The sequence below is a fragment of the Tachypleus tridentatus genome, chromosome 1, assembly GCF_004210375.1.
Source record: "Tachypleus tridentatus isolate NWPU-2018 chromosome 1, ASM421037v1, whole genome shotgun sequence".
Classification (NCBI taxonomy): Eukaryota; Metazoa; Arthropoda; class Merostomata; order Xiphosura; family Limulidae; genus Tachypleus; species Tachypleus tridentatus.
The window spans coordinates 47,306,211-47,328,341 of record NC_134825.1 but is presented as its reverse complement, the minus strand read 5'-3'; the positions used below and the strand labels follow the sequence as shown (position 1 = coordinate 47,328,341).

Here is a 22,131-nt window from a genome sequence, read left to right as displayed (position 1 = left end):
AGCACTCCACTGATGTCAAAATTGTTCTTCAAGTGATAAATGAAATGTTTCATGAAGTCATGGTTCGCACAAAATAATATGAGAGCCGATTTTTTTCTTTGTAACTACCTTAACCAGAGCGTTTCATAAAACAGTCCAAAGTTCTTCATCTTAGCTAATAACAATAAACCTACACTGTATGATTATTATCAAGATGACCACTCATAAAGTAGAGAATGGCCGGACGTGCCGACATGGACTTAACGACGTGGAGAGGCTCCAAAATCACTTTAATGTCTCACTTATTCGACCTCTGTAAGCCGGTATACCAAAGAACATCTGGTAAACAGAACTCATCAATGACTGTGAAGCATCTTTTGTCTGATCGAATGACGGAATTCTTCGACTGTCAGCCTTATAATGCACCAATGATCCTAAAGTGCAGAGTGCGATTTTTTTCTTTGTGATAACGGAACGCGAATGAGGGACCAGTAAGCCCACAGTCTGGCATCCTAACTAATGCTTCACGCTTAGTGCAACTGTCTTATTTTTCGATTTAGGCAATACATTCGAAACGTTGACAGTTTTCTTTGGTTATTGCTGTGTGACAAAAAGGTAGTACCATGATTATAGAAGACGTACAAATAGCGACCATCGTCGATATAGGCTTGTTAACAGGGAACTGTTTAACACGTCTTGAATAAAAATGGCCATGTCTAATTAAGTTACACCCACACTCATATACTCCAAAAGTTACAGAATATTAAGATACTGCACGACCATGCAAGCCTTAACAACACCTGGAGACAAAGAAGCTCATGGAATTTGAAATGTAAATTTGAAAGGGGGACATTTGATTTGTCCTCCGCAACCGATTTTATATTTTCAAATATATCTGACCCCAAAGTGTTGTTTTATTTCGGAGGTACGTCGTCTTGTTGCCAATAAAATCGGTGCAAACGAACAAATCTCTCTGTAACTAAAGTACATCTATTTAATCATGATGCTGTAAGAAAAAAACTTAAAGTGACAAAACCAAGTGTCATAGTAAGCACTTAAATGCTTTAAGCATCTCCTTTGGTTCACCTTACAACTTTTGTTATTTGTCTGTTTTTGAGGTATCACGTGATAGTAAGCCCTATTTTTATAAGACCATTGCTGGTCATTTGCATTTTCCGGATAGATCTTTCTTTTCTCTACCATATATTACACGAACCTATTTACATAAAGAAGTATAACTACTTTTCACCTCTAAAATGTTTTTTATGAAAATAGTTACTACGTAATTGTTTCGAGGAATTTCATTTTTTTACTGTAAGGGGTGGGTAACTTTGATATCCAGGAGGTAAGAAATCTTCTAAAATTGGAAAGATCCTGAATGGAAGTGGCTGCCTATGATATTTTGCATCTTTATTTGACACATTATGTATTGATAAATCTTGATAGAAGAAACTAATCATTATGTTGGAAAACAATTATAAATATACAGAACAGCAGACTTCACTGTGATATGACTCTACTATTACAAAGTTTCATTTCAATGTTAGCATATTTTTGTTCATGTTTTACTTGTACTGCTTGTTAAAATTAGTATTTAGTTTTCATTGTTTTTTAACCTTGCAGTACTGATTAATTGATTAAAATAATATATATATATATATTATAATAATAATATATAGACAGGATGGTTTGTATAACCCCAGAAAATAGAAACCAGTTAGATGTTGAATTACTAAATACATTTTCTAAAACTGTTTTGATAATCATTAGTTCCCAATTTGTTGTTAAAGATGTAATATATTGTACTTCAATACAAAAGCAAACTTTACAATAATAAATACACTATAACTAATTCTAGTACGTTTAATTTTAGTAATAAGTACATTCATCTGCCTTACATAGAGTTATTGTTTTGCAAAGTTATACACAGGGCTATTACGTTGTACCCGAAGCAGGGATCGAAGCCAGAAATTTAGCTATATAAGCTCCGAAGTTTACTTGTGAATGATCAGAGGGGCACTATATTAGGAAAAATTATCTCTATATATTATAATCATACGTCACACAGAATGAAATGTGATCTCTTAAAATACGCATTTTTACAAATAAACCAGTAAAAAAAACAAAGATGGTAGAACTGTACGTTTGAAAAGGATGATTCTGGAAGACCCTAAACTCAACAGTAACATTTAGAAATTGTTAAGTTAGTATTAGCTCCGAAAAATGTAATACAATATTTTTAATAGGAAATCTAATTTCCGTAAGTCTTAATTTGCGTTTAACAGAAGGAAGGCTGAATTGTAAGATACTTTGTGAATAAGCTCTTGTTCTAATCCGGATATAACACGTTGACCACAAATTACATTACATACACACATAGACAGACAGAAATATATATACGTGGACAAAGCTCCTTACTATTTGATTTTATCAGGCCTAGAATGTGTAAGTTATAGCTATAGTTACTTTTATATTGTTTTTATAAATTTTTTTACACTTTAGCAATTTAGGCAAAACTTCCGGCTTTTCTTTAATGAACGGGGCATCCTTCAGATATGTTATGAAAAGGAAGTAAAAAGATAGATATAAAAAATAACATAAGAAATAAGAATAGGCTTACAACTTTCGAAACAAAAAGATATTTCCAGACTTGTGTTGTTTTAAACACACATGGTAATAAACGTATCTCCGAAGATTTAGCAAATATAAGACGAAAGTGAAGTTCAAGATGAACTAGAAATAATATTCCTCCTGGTGTACATATCTTGAACATGCAAACGAAAGTGGACCACAAGATGAAGAAAGCAAATACGTTGAGGCTGTATCTAAAACCTAATTGAGAAGATAAAACAAGGAGTTGCAAAGTATAAATTTTTTTTATAAAAAAACGTATATCTCATTAAATTCAACATTTACATAATAATATCTATGAAGATTATAGATTCATACATTTTGCTTTGAAAATTTTAGCTGCGATTATTCTACACTATCAAATTTATTGTAAAATACCATTTACTTAACTATTAGTTACAAATTTCTATTTTGGAATAAAGAATTTCTATAACAATATGATGCATATTTCACGCTACATGCTAATCAGTAGAAAACCACAAAGCATTATAAGTTTTTTATTGCATAACAAAATTTCACAAGCAAATGTTGTAAAACAACATCACAAGCCACCATCTGTTGTAAAACACGGAAAATATTTCTTAATTCAACGTTTCAAAATAATGAAAAAGACCACCCTAAGCCTTCATAAGGTACACAATTTTCTTAAGTTTATATAGAAAGTATAAAGGTTCAATATCCTCCTTAAGGTCCGTATAACCTTTGTAATTATATGTGGAGTTTATAGGACTATACGAAATGTTATGGATTTAAGTTGCTTGATCTAGAAGTGAGCGCAAGCTTTATCATGAATTTTATGACGTTCAGCACATATGTTTTCAAATACAGAACTTAAGTAAGCATTACCTAGAATATAATGTATTAGTTCCCATTGTTAATCTATTGTTTTCAACCTTTCGATTTTAGTACATCTATTTGCTAAATACAGAACTCAAGTAAGAACTAAGTGATCCCACTAATTTACAAGCCTCACCCAAAATATAATGTATTAGTTCCCATTGTTAATATATTGTTTTCAAATGCATCTTTTGATGTTTAGAAAATTCTTAATTTGTTTAAAGTTCTGCTGAGATAAAAATGGTGTGCTTTTCAGACAGTAGGGATGCACCCACTTGGTCGTTTGGCTACAATGTGTTCACATACTCAAAATATCCATACTACTCTTATTTAACACCTTCTAATAAGCAACCACACCAGATATGATGCTGCATAAACAGTCTGATTTATAAGCGGATTAAGTATTTATATCATCATTGCATTCTATTGCAACCAGTACATAAAATACTGTCAGCCTTGTATGAGAGAATTACTACTATTCATTGGTTGTACTTCCACATATCTAAAACCTGGTATGGTCTGGTGGTCAGGACATACGACCATCAAACTGCAGATCGTGGGTTGAAACTCTGTCACTGAACATGCTCGCCCTATTGTGACGGTCAAAGCAACTATTCGTTGGTAAAGGTAGCCAAAGAAAAAATGGTAATAAGTTGTTGACTAGTTGTCTTCCTTCGAGCCTATCGCTTCAAAATTAGATACGGCTGTTGAAAATAGCCCTCGAGTTCATGAAATTCAACAACAAACATTTCTCGTATTATAAATTAGTGGTTTCTGATTATTCAATTGACAAAACATTGCAGTAAAAGAATATATTTTAATATTTTTTGTGACATTGGAGAGTTTTTATTAGTAGCTTTGCAGTTGAAAACTGTTAGGCCTTAGCTTTCTGTAACTACTTTTATTCAGGTATATTTAAGGCTCTTTCCACAATTTCAGTCCACGTATAATGCATTTACTTTAATTACGTCTCATAAATATGATATAGGTAGTTCTGGAATTGCCTGAAACTTTACTTTTTGGTCAAAATTGCTCTCTCTCATGGTAATTCTAGAAGGTTTATACTCGGTTGTCTGGGCTATTGTGCAACCTCGTTCTCTCTCTCTTGGAGTATCGGTCATATTGAAAGGTGATGCAGGAGTTTAAACAAGAACGAAACGAGAAATATTACTGATTTAGGAATTATAGAATTGTGGGATACTGTACTAAAACTCTGATCTGACAACAAAATTTAATATTGATATGTTCCGTTACTCCTTTGTTTAATGAAGAAATATTTTCTCCTTGCTACAGTAGCTGGAATAAGAAAGCCCCCCAGTTTTAAATGTTAACAATAAGACACCGATACCTGTGTCTGTAGATAAAGAGTTGTTGTTTTTTTTTCTGCATTGCACTTGTATTAAAATCGTTTCGTTACTGTCTGTGTTAATTTTATTATTCTGCAAATTTTTTCTCCGAACCGGCAACATTGCAGTAGTTAATGTTTTTTGGTGACTAAGTGAACCTTGAAATACCATAATAGTATGGTCATATTTTTCATCATTTCACGTGGTTGTATATGGATAGTTTTATGCATCAACTTGGATGAACGTGAGTATTTGCATATGTTCTTCAAATAAAAATCGTTAATATTGGTGACCGAAAGTTTCGATTTTGAGATATCTTTAAGTTTGAAATACATTTAAGCTTACTTGGGATTTCATATAGAATGTGTGTTTGTGTGAATATGGTTTTCTAACAGCGAGTGTGATGCTTACGAAGTCAAATAAAAAAAAGACAGGAATAATCGTTATTTTTGAATTCTAGTTTGCTCAAAACGCTTCTGTATGAAACAGCTGAAGAAGTTCTCACACTCGAACAAGGAAATAATGTAGAAACTGACAGATCAGATGATAAATCAGGTTAAAGCACCCCAATATAGTAGAGAATGATTTAGTACACACAGGTATAATTGTGACGTAAAATTAACAAGTTTATGTTTCAAACAAGATAGGTTTAAGGGCAGATTTATTTTAAAAATTGGCGAGTCTGAATTAACCTATCTTTTTAGTAGACACAAATGTTACTTCTGAAAACTGTTACACTAAAAGCTAGAAAAAAAGGTGACTTTAAGTATGACCTTTACTAACACTAGGCATAATGTGAATGCACCTTTCCTAGTTTTATAACTGTTATTATTTATGATTACAACATATGCAATATTACATTAAGTGAGAAAAATGTCCCTTGTAGAAAACAGTTTGTTTATTTAGAACACAACAGTATTAAATATGAAGTACAAAATGTAGTCCGTTCAGAATTACATGCATTTAGTAGATTTTTAATATTGCCTTTGGTGTGGAAAGGATAAGCTGAAAATCATTCATGGTAAAATAACACAATCTGGGGTATAAGTTGAATCGATCATCACACTTTACTTCAAAGATGCAATGCAACAGATGTTGAATTTACAGTTTACATCCTATAAAATGGAGGGACAGAACTTTGATACTGTTAAATTCAAATGTTTTCTAGAGATAAGAGCACTAAAACGCCAGTGGTTAAAAATTTTAAAACTGTTATAACTTTATTTTATAAGCAAGTAAAATTTTTCAATTTTTCCAATGACCAACATGAGTAGTAGAAACCATTGAAATCCGTACCTTTATGGTGATGTCATCAACTAAGTTTGATCAAACTTTTTATAGAAACCATATTAGCCAAATCTGAGTGTTTACTTATAAAAACTACATTAGATTAAGTCTGACTGTGTACTCATAGAAGCAATGCTATACAGAATCACCTGTATCTATGGTAACATTATCACCAAGCTTAACTGTGTTTTATGGAAATTATATTATCCAAATGTGTATGTACAGAAATGTCAAATCATCATACAAGATCGAGTCAATAAATCTTGAGGGAAATGTCATCGTCTGAGTTTTATTATGTTTATACCAAAACACACATTAATCAAACCCCAGTGGGTAACAATGGAAACATTATGATCTAAACCTGAATGTGTTTCTACGGTGTTGATAAAAAGGAAGAAAAGAGTCAGTGCCATGGAAATCTCACTCAACCAAGTGTAAAAAAGCACACAAAAACCTGGTGATTTTTTACAAACATAAAGGTTTTTTACATACACTAGAGGTTTTTCAACTGTGAAGCTCTTTAAGCTATAACAGGTTTGAAACAAACAAGTGAGATCAAAAGCAAATAACGCAGACGGCGAAATAAAGCGAAAACGAAAGCTTTAAAAATCTATATGATTGAAAACTAAACAAATCTCAAAGCTAGTGAAGAAATTATCAGCGGAACTTCGCACAATAGCATATTCATAATAATTTCAAGGAATGAAAGGGAGAGTTCAGACAAACAAAAACGAATTTAGGGTAAAAAGTGTTTCTCCGATGTTTGGGGCACGGCTCTCTACAAATTTACAAGTATTCCGGTTACATATACAAATTCCTGCTTGTCTGAAAACTAAATCAACTAATAAAAACCTATGTTATTGTTGTTTTAGTTCATAGCTATAAAAATAGGTTACTTGTCCTTTGTTCACTGCCGAGAAGCGAACCCCGAATTTTAGTGTTGTAAACTTATCGTTAACCAAAAAAAAAGGATGAATTTTCTTGTACATATGCATTAGAAGCTAATCGACTAGTGAAATAAGTTGTGAAATAACTGCGAAAAAAGAGATTTTTGAGGTATTTAATGCATGTTTGTTTTTGAATTTCGCGCAAAGCTACACAAGGGCTATCTGCGTTAGTTGTCCTTAATTTAGCAGTGTAAGACTAGAGGAAATGCAGCTAGTCATCACCACTCACCGCCAACTCTTGAGCTACTCTTTTACCAACGAATAGTGGGATTGACTGTCACATTATAATAACGCCCCACGGCTGAAAGGGTGAGCATGTTTGGTGCGACGGAGATTCGAACCCGTGACCCTCAGATTACGAGTCGAGTGCCTTATCCACCTAGCCAATGATAAATAGAATAATAGCTAGAGCTTTGTTCCTGCGTCCTGAGAAGATTATTTTTTGAATTTCTTGCAAAGCATCACGAGAGCTATCTGCGCTATTCATTGCTAATTTAGTAGTTTAAGACTATAGGAAAAGCAGCTAGTTATCACCACCCACTGCCACTAACGTTTGGGCTACTCTTTTTGCCAACGAGTACTGGGATTAACCGTAACATTATAACGCTCCCACGGCCGAAAGGAAGAGCATGTTTGGTATGACAAGGATTTGAACCCGAGACGCTCAAATTAAGAGTCGAGCGTCTTAACCACCTGGCCATGCCGGGTCGTCCTGGCAAGACTTTTCAATGCAATAAATATGTTTGATAGGGTGATAAAAAACTTGAACTAATACCCTTCACTTGCCAAGGCTAAATAAATGATTTTATAAATCTTCTTGATCCTAAGTAAAAGAAATAAACTTCTTAACAGAAATTACTGTTTCTCAAATACATCACCTATTCTTTCGTTTGTCTAGAAAAGCTCCGTGCATTAGAATCTTGCCAAGTTCTGCGTGAGGAGAATTCGGAAGCAGCGTTAATCGATATCGTAATTGGGAAACAGTTCTGTTTTGTTGGCGCGAAAAAAAAAATAGTTCGGAAGCTTATACACTGAACTGAAAAGGTCATCTGATTTGCCTGTTTGTAGTTCCATATGTTAGAACCTTCATCCTTCCTGGAAGAAGAGAATTTAAAGACAGCATTAATTTATATCGTGACCGAAAAATAATTGCTTCACTGGTTTAAAACATATTAACTCGTAAACTAATAAACTAAACTCAGAATATTATGTGGATTTTCTGTTTCTCTTGTTATAAAACCAGTTTTCAGCATTTTCACACCGTGTTTAAAAAATATATTTTACCAAACACCCCTTTCTGGTTCGAATAGGCATCGCCAGTTGGGTTAAGGCGTTCGACCCGTAACCTAAGAGTCACGGGTTCAAATACCCGTCACACCAAACATACTCGCTCTTTCAGTCGTGGGGGCATTATAATGTGGAGATCAATCCCATTATTCGTTGGTAAAAGAGTAGCCCAAGAGTTGGCGGTGGGTGGTGATAACTAGCTGCCTTTCCTCTAGTCTTATATTGCTAAATTAAGGACGCTTAGCGCAGATAGCCCTCGAGTAGCTTTGCGCAAAATTCAAAACAAACAAACAATCTTTTCTGATTTTTCTTTTTGCATATCTTCAAATATTTCCATAGAAGCAAATGTTAATACTTGAGTGGTTACAGGGTACAATGATCTCCAATAGTTTTGGTTTATTCTTGACAACTCATTTCAACATGTATAACACATGTTGTTTTTCCATGTTTTGTGGATAAAGCTGTTAAGGGCCCTTTCTTTTTCAAATTTCAACCACTATTGTATTTGTTCAAGAATTTGTTAGTCTGTTCGCTTGGACAACCAACTTCTTGTTTCTTTACTAATATTAAGTTTAATTTCATTTTGTAGAAACGTTTTTAACTATTTTACACTGACATTCTGAGGTACAATATTTCACATATATTCTAAATTTTTGAGATATTAAAATGTAGTGTTCTGTAATGACCTGTGTCGAACATTTACCGAAGTGATTCTGGTCATTATAACACCAATAAACATTAACTACTGAAAACTTGTGTCTTAATCAAAGATATTATTAAATTTTTCGAGTTATAAATGAACACATTTCTATTAACAGAATAGAAAAGATTTAATATTAATTTTTTATTACTTGAACTGAAACACATCCATTGGTTGTAATGTTTAATATAATGAACTTTGCCATGGCTATATCAACCTTTTTATAACAGACGGTTTAGAAATATGTATACGACAATAATATCATCAAATAAATATCTATCTACTTATCAAAATTTTCATTTATACACATTATTGGAAATTAAACATAATAACCTCTGTGGTTTGGAATATAGTCTTAGCAGTTAAATACATGAGAAAGAAATCTTGATATGTTGTAGGCAGAATTAGGTAGGATTTGCTTAGGAAGAATGAAGGCATTGTTTAATCACATAGTCCACTAGCTTTAAAATGTCCAGTGGAGAAAAAACATAATTGGCCAAAAACTGGCCTTGAAAACCAGTAAATAGTAAGGTTTGTTTAGTCACTCATCTTCACCGTTTACGAGAATTCTTAAATGGACTTCACCCAAACAGTCATCAATATAATAATTTTGTGGTATGTATTTACATGTATATGCCTGTAAAATACTTCAACAGAGAAGGTCCATTGTAATTTATTATATGTTTCAAACAAAATAACGTAATTCAAGATAGTGATAGCGTATTCAGTTTAGTTGGACATAATAACAGAATCTGTGACGATCTGCTTAGTGCAGTGTAATGTGAACAAAAGTGGTAATACTACTTCTAGGGCTAACTGTTGTGTTACATCACGCATCTCGTTTAATCCAGTGTCATGTCTATGCACAGAAACTTCGGATTATATGTTGTTACTCTCAATTTATATAACATAATAGGCTGCTACTAGCGGATAATTCTCTGATGATTTCCAAGTTTTGTTGATTTTTACACGTAACACTGTTTGCACTGACATACTGAGATTCATGAGTAACCCAAGATAGTTTTGAGTGTGAAATGAAAATATGTCTCAGTTATTAGATGGTGTACTATAACACAATGAGTTTCTAATATGTTGTAATGTGCAGAGTTTCATGAACTATCTGACACTAAACTTAATCACAAAAGAGATGAAAATATTAAACGGCAAAAAGAGAAGAAAACATCTTCCAAAGATGGCACTACGAATAAAAAAACAACAATTCCATTAAGAACACACAAGCTGCATGTGGGTAAGTAGCTTTTAGAGATAACGATCCTGAGGAAACACATAGCCTGGATAATGATGATTCGAGTAAGAAAAGGATTCTAAAACGAACAAAATATTAGTATCGATAACACAATACGGTTTTTTAAAAACTAATACTTGACGAAAACAAAGTAAAGACATAATATGCTTGAAAATAAAGTTTTAAAAAGAACATTTAGACAGACTGATATTTTATCAGAAACTTAGATGAAGCACCACAATAATAAAGAAGAGTGGTGGATTTAGATTATAATGCTTATAATGAGTTGTTCAAATAGCTGTAAAAACATTTTTGTTTTACTTATTTCACTAAAATTCCACTAAAGGGTATGAACACATAGTTTGATAATGAGAAACTCTCAATAATACGTGTTATATCAAATGTAAGTACTGAATCAGATGGTGTACAGTTATACAGCAAGGATAAATAACACTATGTAACAAAATTTTTACTTTTTCTTGTTCCTGGGCAGAAAGTGTTATTTTTCAATTGCTTATGCCTAAAGTAAATGGAAAAGACCTATTTTTCTCTTAAGTTTTAGTTGGACATAATAACAGAATCTGTGACGATCTGCTTAGTGCAGTGTAATATGAACGATAGTGGTAATACTTCTAGAGCTAACTGTTGTGTTACATCACGCATCTCATTTTCCAGAACATTCCAGATTGATTTAGTGCTGAGTAGCTGATAGAGAAGTTTCTCGAACTCACAAAATATTTCAAGAACATTCTAGAATGTTGTAGAACTCACAAGAATTTTCTAGAATGCTGTAGAACATACGATAATTTTCAAGAGTCTTTTAGAATTTTCTAGAACTTTCCATAGTAATATATATACAGGGGCTCACCGTTCACCACTTTACTTTATTTCTAACTGCCTAAGTGAACGCATTGACCTATCTGATTTTATCATAGATTACATCAAGAAGCTGCAAGCATTCTCCAGACGCATTCTGCTACGTATGTGGCCAATTTATCAAGACAAGAGCGGAAAAGTACTTTGTGACAGCATCTGCTAAAATGTGTGAAGCTTATAATACATATTTTGGCATGCCTGTCGGGGAACAAGACAAACCCTGGGCACTTCGTTTTACCTGTGAGCACTGCAAAAAACTGTAGAAGGTAATACGGACAATTTTTGTTTGCTTGAATAGTAAGTTTTTATATTATACAAATCTTTGACCTTTTAAAATTTTATTATCTTTTAATTTATAATTATTTTTTTAATTTCCAATAGCATAGAAATAATATCACAAATAAAATATTTTGCATGAACTTCTTACACATTAGCTGTGGATGAAATAAATTTATTCTTCAAATAACAATTTTATTTTGCTCTTTTACAGTATGGTACAGAGGGGAAAAGAGAGCCATAAAGTTTGTTATTCCAAGAATTTGGCGTGAACCCACTGACCATTCAAGCAATTGCTACTTCTATCATCCATCGTCCCAGTGCCACACTGCCCTGAGCTCCCTGTAACCACTCTGCCAGAGAGAAAGCAGCCATCCTCAGAAGAGAGCAGCAAATCAGAAGAGGGAGTAGACTATGAAGATCCAGATTACAATTTCAGAGGTGCAACTGGTAATAGAAATCCACATTACCCCAACCAAAGAGATCTCAATGATTTGATCAGAGATCTTGGACTATCAAAGTCGAATGCTGAACTTTTGACATCTAGGCTAAAGGAGTGGAATTTGTTAGATGAAAGTGTGCAAGTCACAAATCAGAGGAATCGTCACCGGCATTTTTCAAGCTTCTTCACTCGTCAAGATGAGCTCTGCTTCTGCCACAATGCATCCGGTCTGTGCGAGGCAATTGGAATTGTCTGTAACTCGAACGAGTAGCGCCTTTTCATTGATAGCTCAAGTAAAAGCCTAAACGCTGTGCTACTTCATAACAGGAGTAAGTATCCGTTTCTTCCCCTGGTTCATTCGGTGCACCTCAAAGAGGAATACAACAGTGTCAAGACCTTGCTAGAAGCCTTGTACTATAATGAATATAGCTGGGAGGTTATCAGATATTCAAAATGGTAGCATTCCTGATGGGTCTCCAAAGACGCTTTACCATGTTTCCTTGTTATCTTTGCCTATGGAACAGCAGGGACACCGCAGCGCACTACAACAGGAAACACTCGCCACCACGGACCGAGTTCTTTGTGGGAAGGCACAGTGTCAAGTGTGAGCCACTAGCGGACCTTCAGAAGGTGTTGTTCTCACCATTGCACATAAAATTGTGTCTTATGAAACAATTTGTCACAGCTCTTCATAAGGAGTCTGCAGCCTTCATGTACCTTTGAGACTTCTTCTTTAAGCTGTCTGAGGCGAAAGTCAAAGTTGGTGTCTTCGTTGGACACAAATAAAGAAGATCCTGGAATGCACAGAATTCCCCAAGAAGTTCAGTAGCAAGGAAAAAAAGCTTGGGGCAGCTTTGTCACAGTGGTTTAAGGCTTCTTGGTCAATCACAAGGGCGAAAATTATTTAGAACTGGTTGAGGCTCTGGTGAAGAACTACGGTAAAATGAGCTGCAGGATGTTCCTGAAAGTCCATGTCCTTGACGCTCATCTTAATAAATTCAAGAAGAACATAGGAGCAAGACGAGTGCTTCCACAACGACATTTTTCAAAGTTCTTCACTGGGATACTATGTTTGGGGGCTTATACGTGAATGTGATTCACATCACAGTCGTAAATCTCGAAAAACTACTCACTTCTAAACATTTTTGTATAACTTTACTATAAATACATGCTAATCTTGATTCATATGTTGTTTTATTCAGAACTTATGTATAAGAAAATGTGTAAATTTGCCCGTTTTTACATAGGAAATAGGTTAATTTCTAAATTTCATTATCCAGATCAGGGGTCACCAAACTACGACCCGCGGGCCGGATACGACCCTCGAGGTCATTTTGTCCGGCCCGCCAGCAGCTAGCCGCTTGAAAATAAAAAGTGACATTTCATCAAATGTCCGACTGTCATAACAAAATAAATCACACGAATGGTCGCTTTAAGCTGGCAAACACAAGACGTTACGATAAAAAGAAACAAGGTTGTCACGCGCATTTTTAACCAATAGGAAAATTCTTCTTTCGTCCTTGCTGCCCGTTTATTCATATCGAGGCACGTATCTATGAAAGCATTAGGATTTCAAAAACAAGTACAGACTTAACCCTCGTCTTATCGATTCGTCTTGTAAATTCAGCGGCCTAGGGTTACCGCTTCAGCAAGCTCATTTCTCTTAGTAGTCGGGTTATGCGCTTTTCGTAACTCGTTCTTAGGTAAGTATCGTGGCAAACGTACGTTTCAATATATTTTGTTTGTGCTTTCTTGGACCAGTACAATACTTTTCTCACAGCGTTCTGTGTTTTTCATTTTCATATCCTGTTTTTTTCACCCATCGTTATGGCTGCTTTTAAAAGAAGAAAAGTGGACTCTGGGTGTCGTGCTTTCAATGAAGAATGGGGAGAAAAGTACTTCTTTGTGGAAACAAAAAACCAGAAAGCTACTTGTGTGATATTCACCGAAAGTGTCGTCGTTTTGAAAGAGTACAATCTTCGGCGTCACAATGAAACAAAATATGTATCAACATATTTGAAATTTTCAAGAAAGTTCCGTTCCGAGAAATTTGAATCCATGAAACGTGTTTTTGAATTTCAAAGGAATCTCTTCACGAGAAATTTTGCTGAAAATGAATCAGTCACTCGTACAAGTTACAAAATAGTGCATAGGATGGCAGAGCGAGGAAAACCTTTTACTGACGGCAACTTCATCAAAGAGTGTATGATGGAAACAGTAAATGAGCTGTGTCCTGAAAAAGTGAATTTCTTTGAAAGTATCAGCCTTTCAGCAACTTCAGTTATACGGAGAGCAGAAGAACTTGGAGAGAACATCGCATTAAAGATATGCTAAAAAGCTAGAAATTTCCTATGGTATTCTCTGGCACTGGATAAGTCTACTGATCTCTCGAGTACGTCACAACTTCTCGTGCTCATTCGTGGAGTTAATTTAGACTTTCAGATCACGGAAGAGTTGGCATCAGTTTGCAGCATGCACGGAAGAAAAACTGGAGAAGACATTTTCATGGAAATGCATAAAACTTTGCAAGACTATAACTTTCAGTGGAATCAGTTTAGAGGTGTAACAGTTGATGGAGGAAAAACATGGCTGGAGTAAAGAAGGGTCTGGTGGGGCTGATCAGGAAACAGTTGGAAGATCTTCAACTCCCAAGCGCTCTGTTCATACACTGCATCATACATCAGCAAGCACTCTGTGGAAAAGACTTAGATATTTCTTGCGTACTGAAACCAGTAATTTCTGCAGTGAACTTCACTCGGTGTCATGCACTTAATCATCGCCAGTTCAAGCGTTTATTGAAGAAATTGATTCGGTTTTCTGTGGCTTGCCTTATCACTCGGCGGTGATATGGTTCAACTGCGGTAAAGTCTTGTCTCGTTTTTATAAGCTGAGAAGTGAAATAGAGATATTTCTTATCGAGAAATATAGAGCCGATCCACTTCTGTCGGATCCAACCTGGTTGTCAAAGTTGTCATTTTTGGTTGACATCACATCCCACATGAATGAATTGAACTTGAAACTTCAGGGGAAGAATAACCTTGTCTGTGATCTCTATAGAATCATAAAGGATTTTGAAGAAAGCTATCATTGTTTGAAGCACATTTGGAAGGAGAAAACCTCTCTCATTTTCAGTGTTTCAATGAGTTTCATGCTGGAATAACAGAAGATGTCAACCTGGAGTTTCAGAAAAAGATTATTGGTAATTTAAATAAGCATTTTAGAGAGATTTTCGGATCTCGACAGAATTGAAAGTGACTATCTCCTTTTTCAGAATCCTTCTGATTGTGTCATTGATGACGTGCCAGTGGAACTTCAGCTGGAGGTCATCGACTTGCAAGGAAATGACTTGTTGAAAGCAAAACACAGAGAGGGGCAACTTATTGAATTTTACAACTGCATACCTGAAGATGATTTTCCAAAGCTGAAGCAGTTCGCATCTGGTATGGCATCAGTGTTCGGAACAACTTATGTCTGTGAACAAGCATTTTCAAAAATGATGTATGTGAAGTCGGTACATCGATCAAGGTTAACTGATGAACATTTGAAAACAATTCTAATGATTAGATGCAGCAATTCAAAACCAAACATTGAAAATATTTTGAAAACCAAATGCCAATTTCATAAATTTCACTAACTTTTTTGCGGCTTAGTCAAATTCAGAAATGTAATCACTACGTGCGATGTGACAATTGTTTTTGCTAATGTCACCTTCTTTGATAACCTTTTGGTAAATAAACATGTTGGTTGTATTTCTGTTTGTTTTTTATTATATGTGTGTATTGCATGCTGCTCTCACATGGCTAATGTGGCATCCTAAACTTAGTGTTAAGTCTTTTACAGAGAGCTTTCGTTCTACTTATGAGTATTGAACATAATGATCATGTGGCCCGCGCTTCTCATTCCCCAAGTAATCTGGCCTCCTGTGAAAAAAGTTTGGTTACCCCTGATCCAGATCATAAAAGCAAAGTTTGAAGGGAATAATGGCCATTTTCTGTACTTTTACAACATAAGCAATTAAGGAATAACACATACTATCCAGGAAAAAAAAATTATGTTGCGTAGTGTTATTGCACATGAATAGGCCATAAGTAACTTAACAGTTCAATCTTTGTTTAAATTTTATAAATTTTAACATTATTCTTGCTGGTAACTCCTATCAATAAATTAAAATGAACTGGAGATCATCATACAGGTGTTTTAGGAACATGTGTCTTCATGTAAAGAATCGTAACGTGACACAGTCACAAAAACTGATATTAAAGAAGAAATTAAAAGTCGATAAATGTAAAATTTTGTTTGTGGCATAGTGCTAGTTTATAAATAATATAAAACAACTTGACAACAACCTTTGACTGTTTTGTCTAATCTTAGTCAGGAGGTCTAATTTAGTCGTTGTCTTGGTATAATCTTAGTCAGGAGGTCTAATTTGGTCATTGTATTTGTCTAATCTTAGTCAGGAGGCCTAATTTAGTCATTATTTTTGTATAATCTTAGTCAGATCTAACTCAATCATTGCATTGGTATAATATTAGTTAGTAGGACTAATTTAGTCGTTGTCTTGGTATAATCTCAGTCAGTAGGTCTAATTTAGTCATTGTATTGGTATAATCTTAGACTGGAGGTCTAATTTAATTATTGTATTAGTATAATTGACAAAATTATCACACGTTTTAATCATGTCTTAATTTGTGGTTAGTATTTAAAGGTCAAACTATAACAGTGCTTATCACTACATTCAAATAAAGCTTCCTGTAAAACAGTCAAACCATGGCATTGAAGATTTACTGCAGTTGCACTTTCCTTTACTATACTCCTACAAATAGCTTAGTAGTTACAAGCAGTTTGCTTTACATAAAAGTGTTACATCTCTCATAGTTTGTATTTCCAATTATTCTGCCAAATTGTAATGACACAGCCTTACTAGGTATAAAAAAGTAATATAATGATAATAGAGAAAAATATAATTGTGATTGTAGTATTAAAATGTGTGTTGATTTACACAGTATAATGTGTAAATAATTTTAACAAAAACTAACATTATTTCTTTAAAGCTTCAGAGTTTCGTCTTCTCATCGTCACTAATGACTAAATTTAAAATCAATGAGTATTTTCGTCCCCATTATAACTACTCTGGTGTCTAGTTTGTTTGTTTTGGAATTTTAGTACAAAGTTACAAAGGGTTGTATGCACATAACTGTTCCTAATTATGATTCGGTAAACTAGACAACAGAAAACAGCTAGCCAATATGAACAATTGTTAATTCTTGGGCTACTCTCGTCTAACTGTATAGTTATAGTAGAATTTGACCATAATTCTTATAGTACATATATGATCCCAAAATTATATGCATACTTTTTGAGCAGGGTACACAAGCCAAAGCCCTCAGATTCACAGTTCATATACTCACAATACTCATAAAAGCAGAAAAACTCGTACAGGAGAGTTTGTAAGATGTTAAAAGACCCTTCCAATCTACACTCCAAACTAATTATAATCAATCTTCTCATCTGCAAAGTAAAAGTTGTGGTTACGAAGTAGAATATTCAGACTTAAAAATTATAATGAAGCACAACATATATTTTTTTCCTCAGTGAAAGCAGCAGCTGTTTTCATGAAAATAGTGGTCCAAGAAACTGAATTACTGTGTACCTATCAAACGAAGTGAATTTTGGTCTGCCGACAATTCTTTCTCTTTCGGTGTTTGGGCATTGTATGTTCGTACCCTGGAGGGTCAAGTTCTCTTTGACCTCTTCCTCCTCTCCGTACTTATGTGGTCTTGCAGTATTTGATAGTGATATATACTTCATTTTTGGGTCAGAGTGAACTGAATATTACTCCGATCCTTTTCAGAGCAATGTCCATGTATTGTGGCACATATATGGTTATTATTTTGCCCTATCAACTGGATGTCAGGTTTGTTGGTGGCACTTTTTTTTATTCATTATGTATGTGTATATATATATATATACATATTTTATTATATATTTATTATTATTATTTTTTTTTATGTTTACAATATATATTGACCGGGGAGAGGTGTTTAGGACTAACTTCATCATGTATGATGTACCTATCAAGTTCGCATTGTAATTCGTTTTTCATCCAATTTTTATCGAAGTACGTTATTGTACTATGTAGGAGTATATCTGGTATGGTTGGTATGTTCTGATATTTGTGTATGAATTGAGATGATGTAGTTCTTGGAACTATGCTGTTGTGAGGAGTGTGTTTTGGATTGTTTGTAGTTTGGTTTTAATTATTTGTCACTTACAGTTATCCTTGCTGGAGTGCGTAGTCTATTACTGGTATAATATATGTTTTATAAATTTTTAGTATTTTGTCTTTAGGTGCTCCATTGCTTTTGTCAGTTAGACTCCTAGCATAGTTGGTTTTTCGCGACTTTATTTTTAATTTCGTTGACATGGTTAATCCATGTTAATTTTGAATCGTAGGTTAGACCTAAACATTTTGCCGATGTGGCAGTCTGAAGTAGTGTATCATTCATATATATTTCTGGCTGTAAGTTTTTTGTTTTGTTAATTTCGTAAAGACTACAAGTTGTGTTTTTGCTGTTTATTTTTATTCTATATTTTTGACAGTATTCACTTATTCTATTTAGTTGCGGTTGTATGTTGGTGGCTGCTATCGTGGGTGTTGTGGCACTTTTCCAGACTGCCACATCATCTGCGAACTGTGAATAGAATCCATGATTAGGATCCTTCAATGGGATATTGTTTACATACATGATGAAGAGTACAGGGCTAACCACTCCTCCCTGAGGGACACCAGCTTCTGGAGTAAAGTACTCGGAAAAGGTACCCTCTATAAACACTCTACACTTTCTATTTTCCAAAAAGTTAGATAGCCAGCGAATAATTCCACGCGGTAGTCCCATTTCATTCATTCGGAACCTTAGACCATCGTGCCATACTGTGTCGAATGCTTTCTCAATATCGAGGAAGCAAGCGACAGTGCATTCTTTTTTATTGAAGCTATTTATTATAGTTTCGGTTAATCTAATTAAATGATGTGTCGTTTGTCTAAATTTCCTGAATCCATTTTGTTCTTCTGGTAATTTTGATGTTATCTCCAAGAATGTGGAGAGTCTATTACTGGTTATTCTTTCGAGAATTTTACCTATACAGCTGGTCAACTGATTGGTCGGTTTATAGCTGTTAGGTTTATTTGCTGGTTTTCATTCCTAATAGAACATTAATATAATAGTGAGCTTCCAAGAAACTGGGATGTATCCTTAGGATAGAGATAAGTTAAATAGTGTTTTAAGGTGGTCAAACAATTTCAGAGTGCCCTGTTTTAGAAGGATGACTTGTATTTCATCTTCACCTGGAGATTTATTTTTGTGTTTTTTATTGCTTCAATAAGTTCTTGTAGGGATATTTCTTTCGTAAGTATCGTGTCTTCGCAGTTTTCATGGTTTGTCACGTGTTTTGTGTTTGTCTCAGATATGTTCATTGGGAAAATTGGTTCAAATTGTTTTTTATTGTTTAGTATATGGTTGGTGACTTTATTGTAGAAATATGTATTCATATCTGGATCAGGATGAGTTTTAAACGTATTTTGAAGTTGAGCTTTGAAAGCTTCAGCTTTTTCTTTATTTGTGTGTGCTATTGTATTATTGTGCTCAAGTGCAGGACATTTCTTTACAGCTGTATTATCATTGGTGAGTCTTTTAAGGCGTGTCCAGAATTTTTTCGGCTCAGTTTTATCATTCAGTTTTGAGCAGAAGTTATCCCATTTTTCTTGTTTTTGTTGTTTTATTTGTGTTCTGATGTGATTTCTTATATTGTTTATTTGCGTTTTTGTTTCTCTGTCTCTTATTATCATAAACTGTCTTTTAATTGTCTTCGTTTTTTGATTAGGGTAATTATTTCGGTATTGGGTTTCCATGTGTTGTTTGTTGTTTTATGGTGTTGTTTTGGTATTGTTTTCTTGGCTGCTTTCTGAAGGCACTCCGTTATTGTGTGACAGTAGGTGTCCAGCTAAATATGGGTTTTAACTTCTTTTATAACGTTATTAGGTAATAGATTGTCTAATTCCTGTTTATAATTTTGTCAATTTGCTTTACAATAATTAATTTTTTCTTTCCTGTAGGTTATATTTTTATGGGGGCGAGATCGAGGACGCAATATATTGGTAAGTGGTTGCTATCAACATCTTTTCCCACCTGGAATTTTAGTTTTTGGCTCATGTTATATGTGCAAAGGCACAGGTCAAGTATGTCACTGGAGTTAGTGGCATACGCTATGTGTGTAGGGGTGGTATCATTTAGAAGGACTATACTGTTATCATCTATGAACTGTAGGAGACTTCTTCCATTGTTGTTTGTGTACCTGCATCAAAGTTGACATTTTTACTATTTAGGTCTCCAATAATTATAGAGTTATGGTTGTGAAAAAATTTGTTGAGTAATGCTGTGTCTAGTTGTTTATTTGGTGAGCAGTATATTCCTGCTACAGTTACTTTTGTATTGATTCTTTGCAGAATATCCACAGTAACATATATCGACAATTGTTTGTTTGGTTGGTTTTTTTTAATTTCACGCAAAGCTACACGAGGGATATCTGCGCTAGCCGTCCCTAATTTAGCAGTGTAAGACTAGAGGGAAGGTAGCTTGTCATTACCACCCACTGCCAACTCTTGGGCTACTCTTTTACCAGCGAATAATGGAATTGATCGTCACATTATAATGCCCCCATGGCTGAAAGGGCGAGCATGTTTGGTGTGACGAGGATTCGAACCCGCAACCCTCGGATTACGAGTCGAGTACCTTAACCACCTCGCCATGCCAGGCCTATTGCCGACGACGTAAGACTTTTTTCTGGTTTAGGACAAGCTATAAAAGAGGTATGGAACATTATCATAACATTTGCCCAAAGGTCTCAGGGAACATTTTGTAGAGGAAAATGTGACCTTAAGTAGCAATATAAGCAAGTTTAATAACGTTTCCTATAAGTAGAGGCCCGGCATGGCTAGGTAGGTTAAGGCGTTCGACTCGTAATTACACTGATTCGTTAAATTCTGAAATTTCTGTTCTTAGTGTGTTCGATGAAATATAAAGTGGAGTGACGACGATTTTTAATTGTTCAATATGTTCTGTAAATGTACAGTTACAATACGTTTTGTACAAGACCTCTAGAGGAAATTAATCAATAGTATTTGATATGTTGCTTTATATGCTAAACAGTCAAATAGAAATATTTTAAATGTTCTATAGTTCTAATAATAGGTTGAAGACATTTTATTTTCTGATTTAATTACTGATCTCGTATGGTGGGTGGTAGATACTGAATTGCATGTTGAATTACTTAAAGATATTAAAGGACCGGATGCAGTTTGTACAAAAAATTTTTATTTTTTTTTTTTTTACGGTTAGCTTTTGAAGTGTATGGATTTGCTGCCTTCTGTTTCTGAAGTCAACTTCGTGTTTTTGTTTGAAATGAACTCAACAAATCGATCGTGAATTAAGGCGATTTTGCATAATTGGCGTCCTTGTTGAAATCGACTGAGCTGAAATTCGTAAAAATATACTGTCCTAAATTTGTGAGTAAAAAAAAAAAGCGTACATCCATAAATTATTAAACGATAAGGAATTCAGAAATTTGAACAGTTATGCTGTTAGAAATATATGAAAACAGGAGTGCATCGCACACTTTCTGAATCTCTTGAGACCTACCTGAAAGAACTGGCTTAAACCTCGTTTCTTTTAGGGTCATAAAGTGGTTTCCCTGAAAATAAAAGACAAAGTACTTGTAATTCTATAAACATTGATTTTTAGATATTACTTTATCTGTTAATTTTCAACCATTTCTTGTAAATATGGCAGAAAAACTTTGTGCATGTATACATGAAGGCCAGTTACGAAATACATTTTTGTTTGTTTTGTGTTAAGCTTATAGCTACACAGTTAACTTTCTACGCTTTGTCCACCGCATGAAATCGAACCTTGGAGTTAAACGCTGTAAATCCTTAAACTTACGACTGATTCACCGAGAGACTTTGAATACGAGTATATAACAGTTAGTTACTGTTGCATCATTTTTAACACAGTAAAAAAAAACGTTTATTTTGTTTAAGGCATACCTACTAAGCAACCTACCGTTGTCCCAAAATTTGAACTACTAATCATAAGGAAAATAATCGACAGTACACTTGGGCTACACTTTTATTAATGAGTAATGGAATTGACCAAACTTATAACGTCCCACAAGGCTGAAAAGGCGAGAATGTTTGGCGCCTGGTTTCGATTCCACAGTTT

The 22,131-nt window shown here is 34.4% G+C and overlaps 1 protein-coding gene across 2 annotated transcripts in view; it reads right to left on the bottom strand.

The window, feature by feature from the left end:
* Window positions 1-1,759: 1,759 nt before the first annotated feature.
* Window positions 1,760-22,131, bottom strand: part of LOC143248861 (uncharacterized) — a 54,525-nt gene continuing 34,153 nt past the window's right edge. The window contains exons 4-5 of one of the 2 annotated variants that reach the window (XM_076497923.1): window positions 21,550-21,601; window positions 1,760-2,811 (exon numbers count right to left, since the gene is read on the bottom strand). In XM_076497923.1, coding sequence (XP_076354038.1) covers window positions 21,586-21,601 — 16 coding nt within the window. In that variant the 3' untranslated portion in view covers window positions 1,760-2,811; window positions 21,550-21,585. Of the gene's footprint in view, window positions 2,812-21,223; window positions 21,384-21,549; window positions 21,602-22,131 lie in introns of those variants that run through there. The other variant, XM_076497839.1, reaches the window with a different exon arrangement.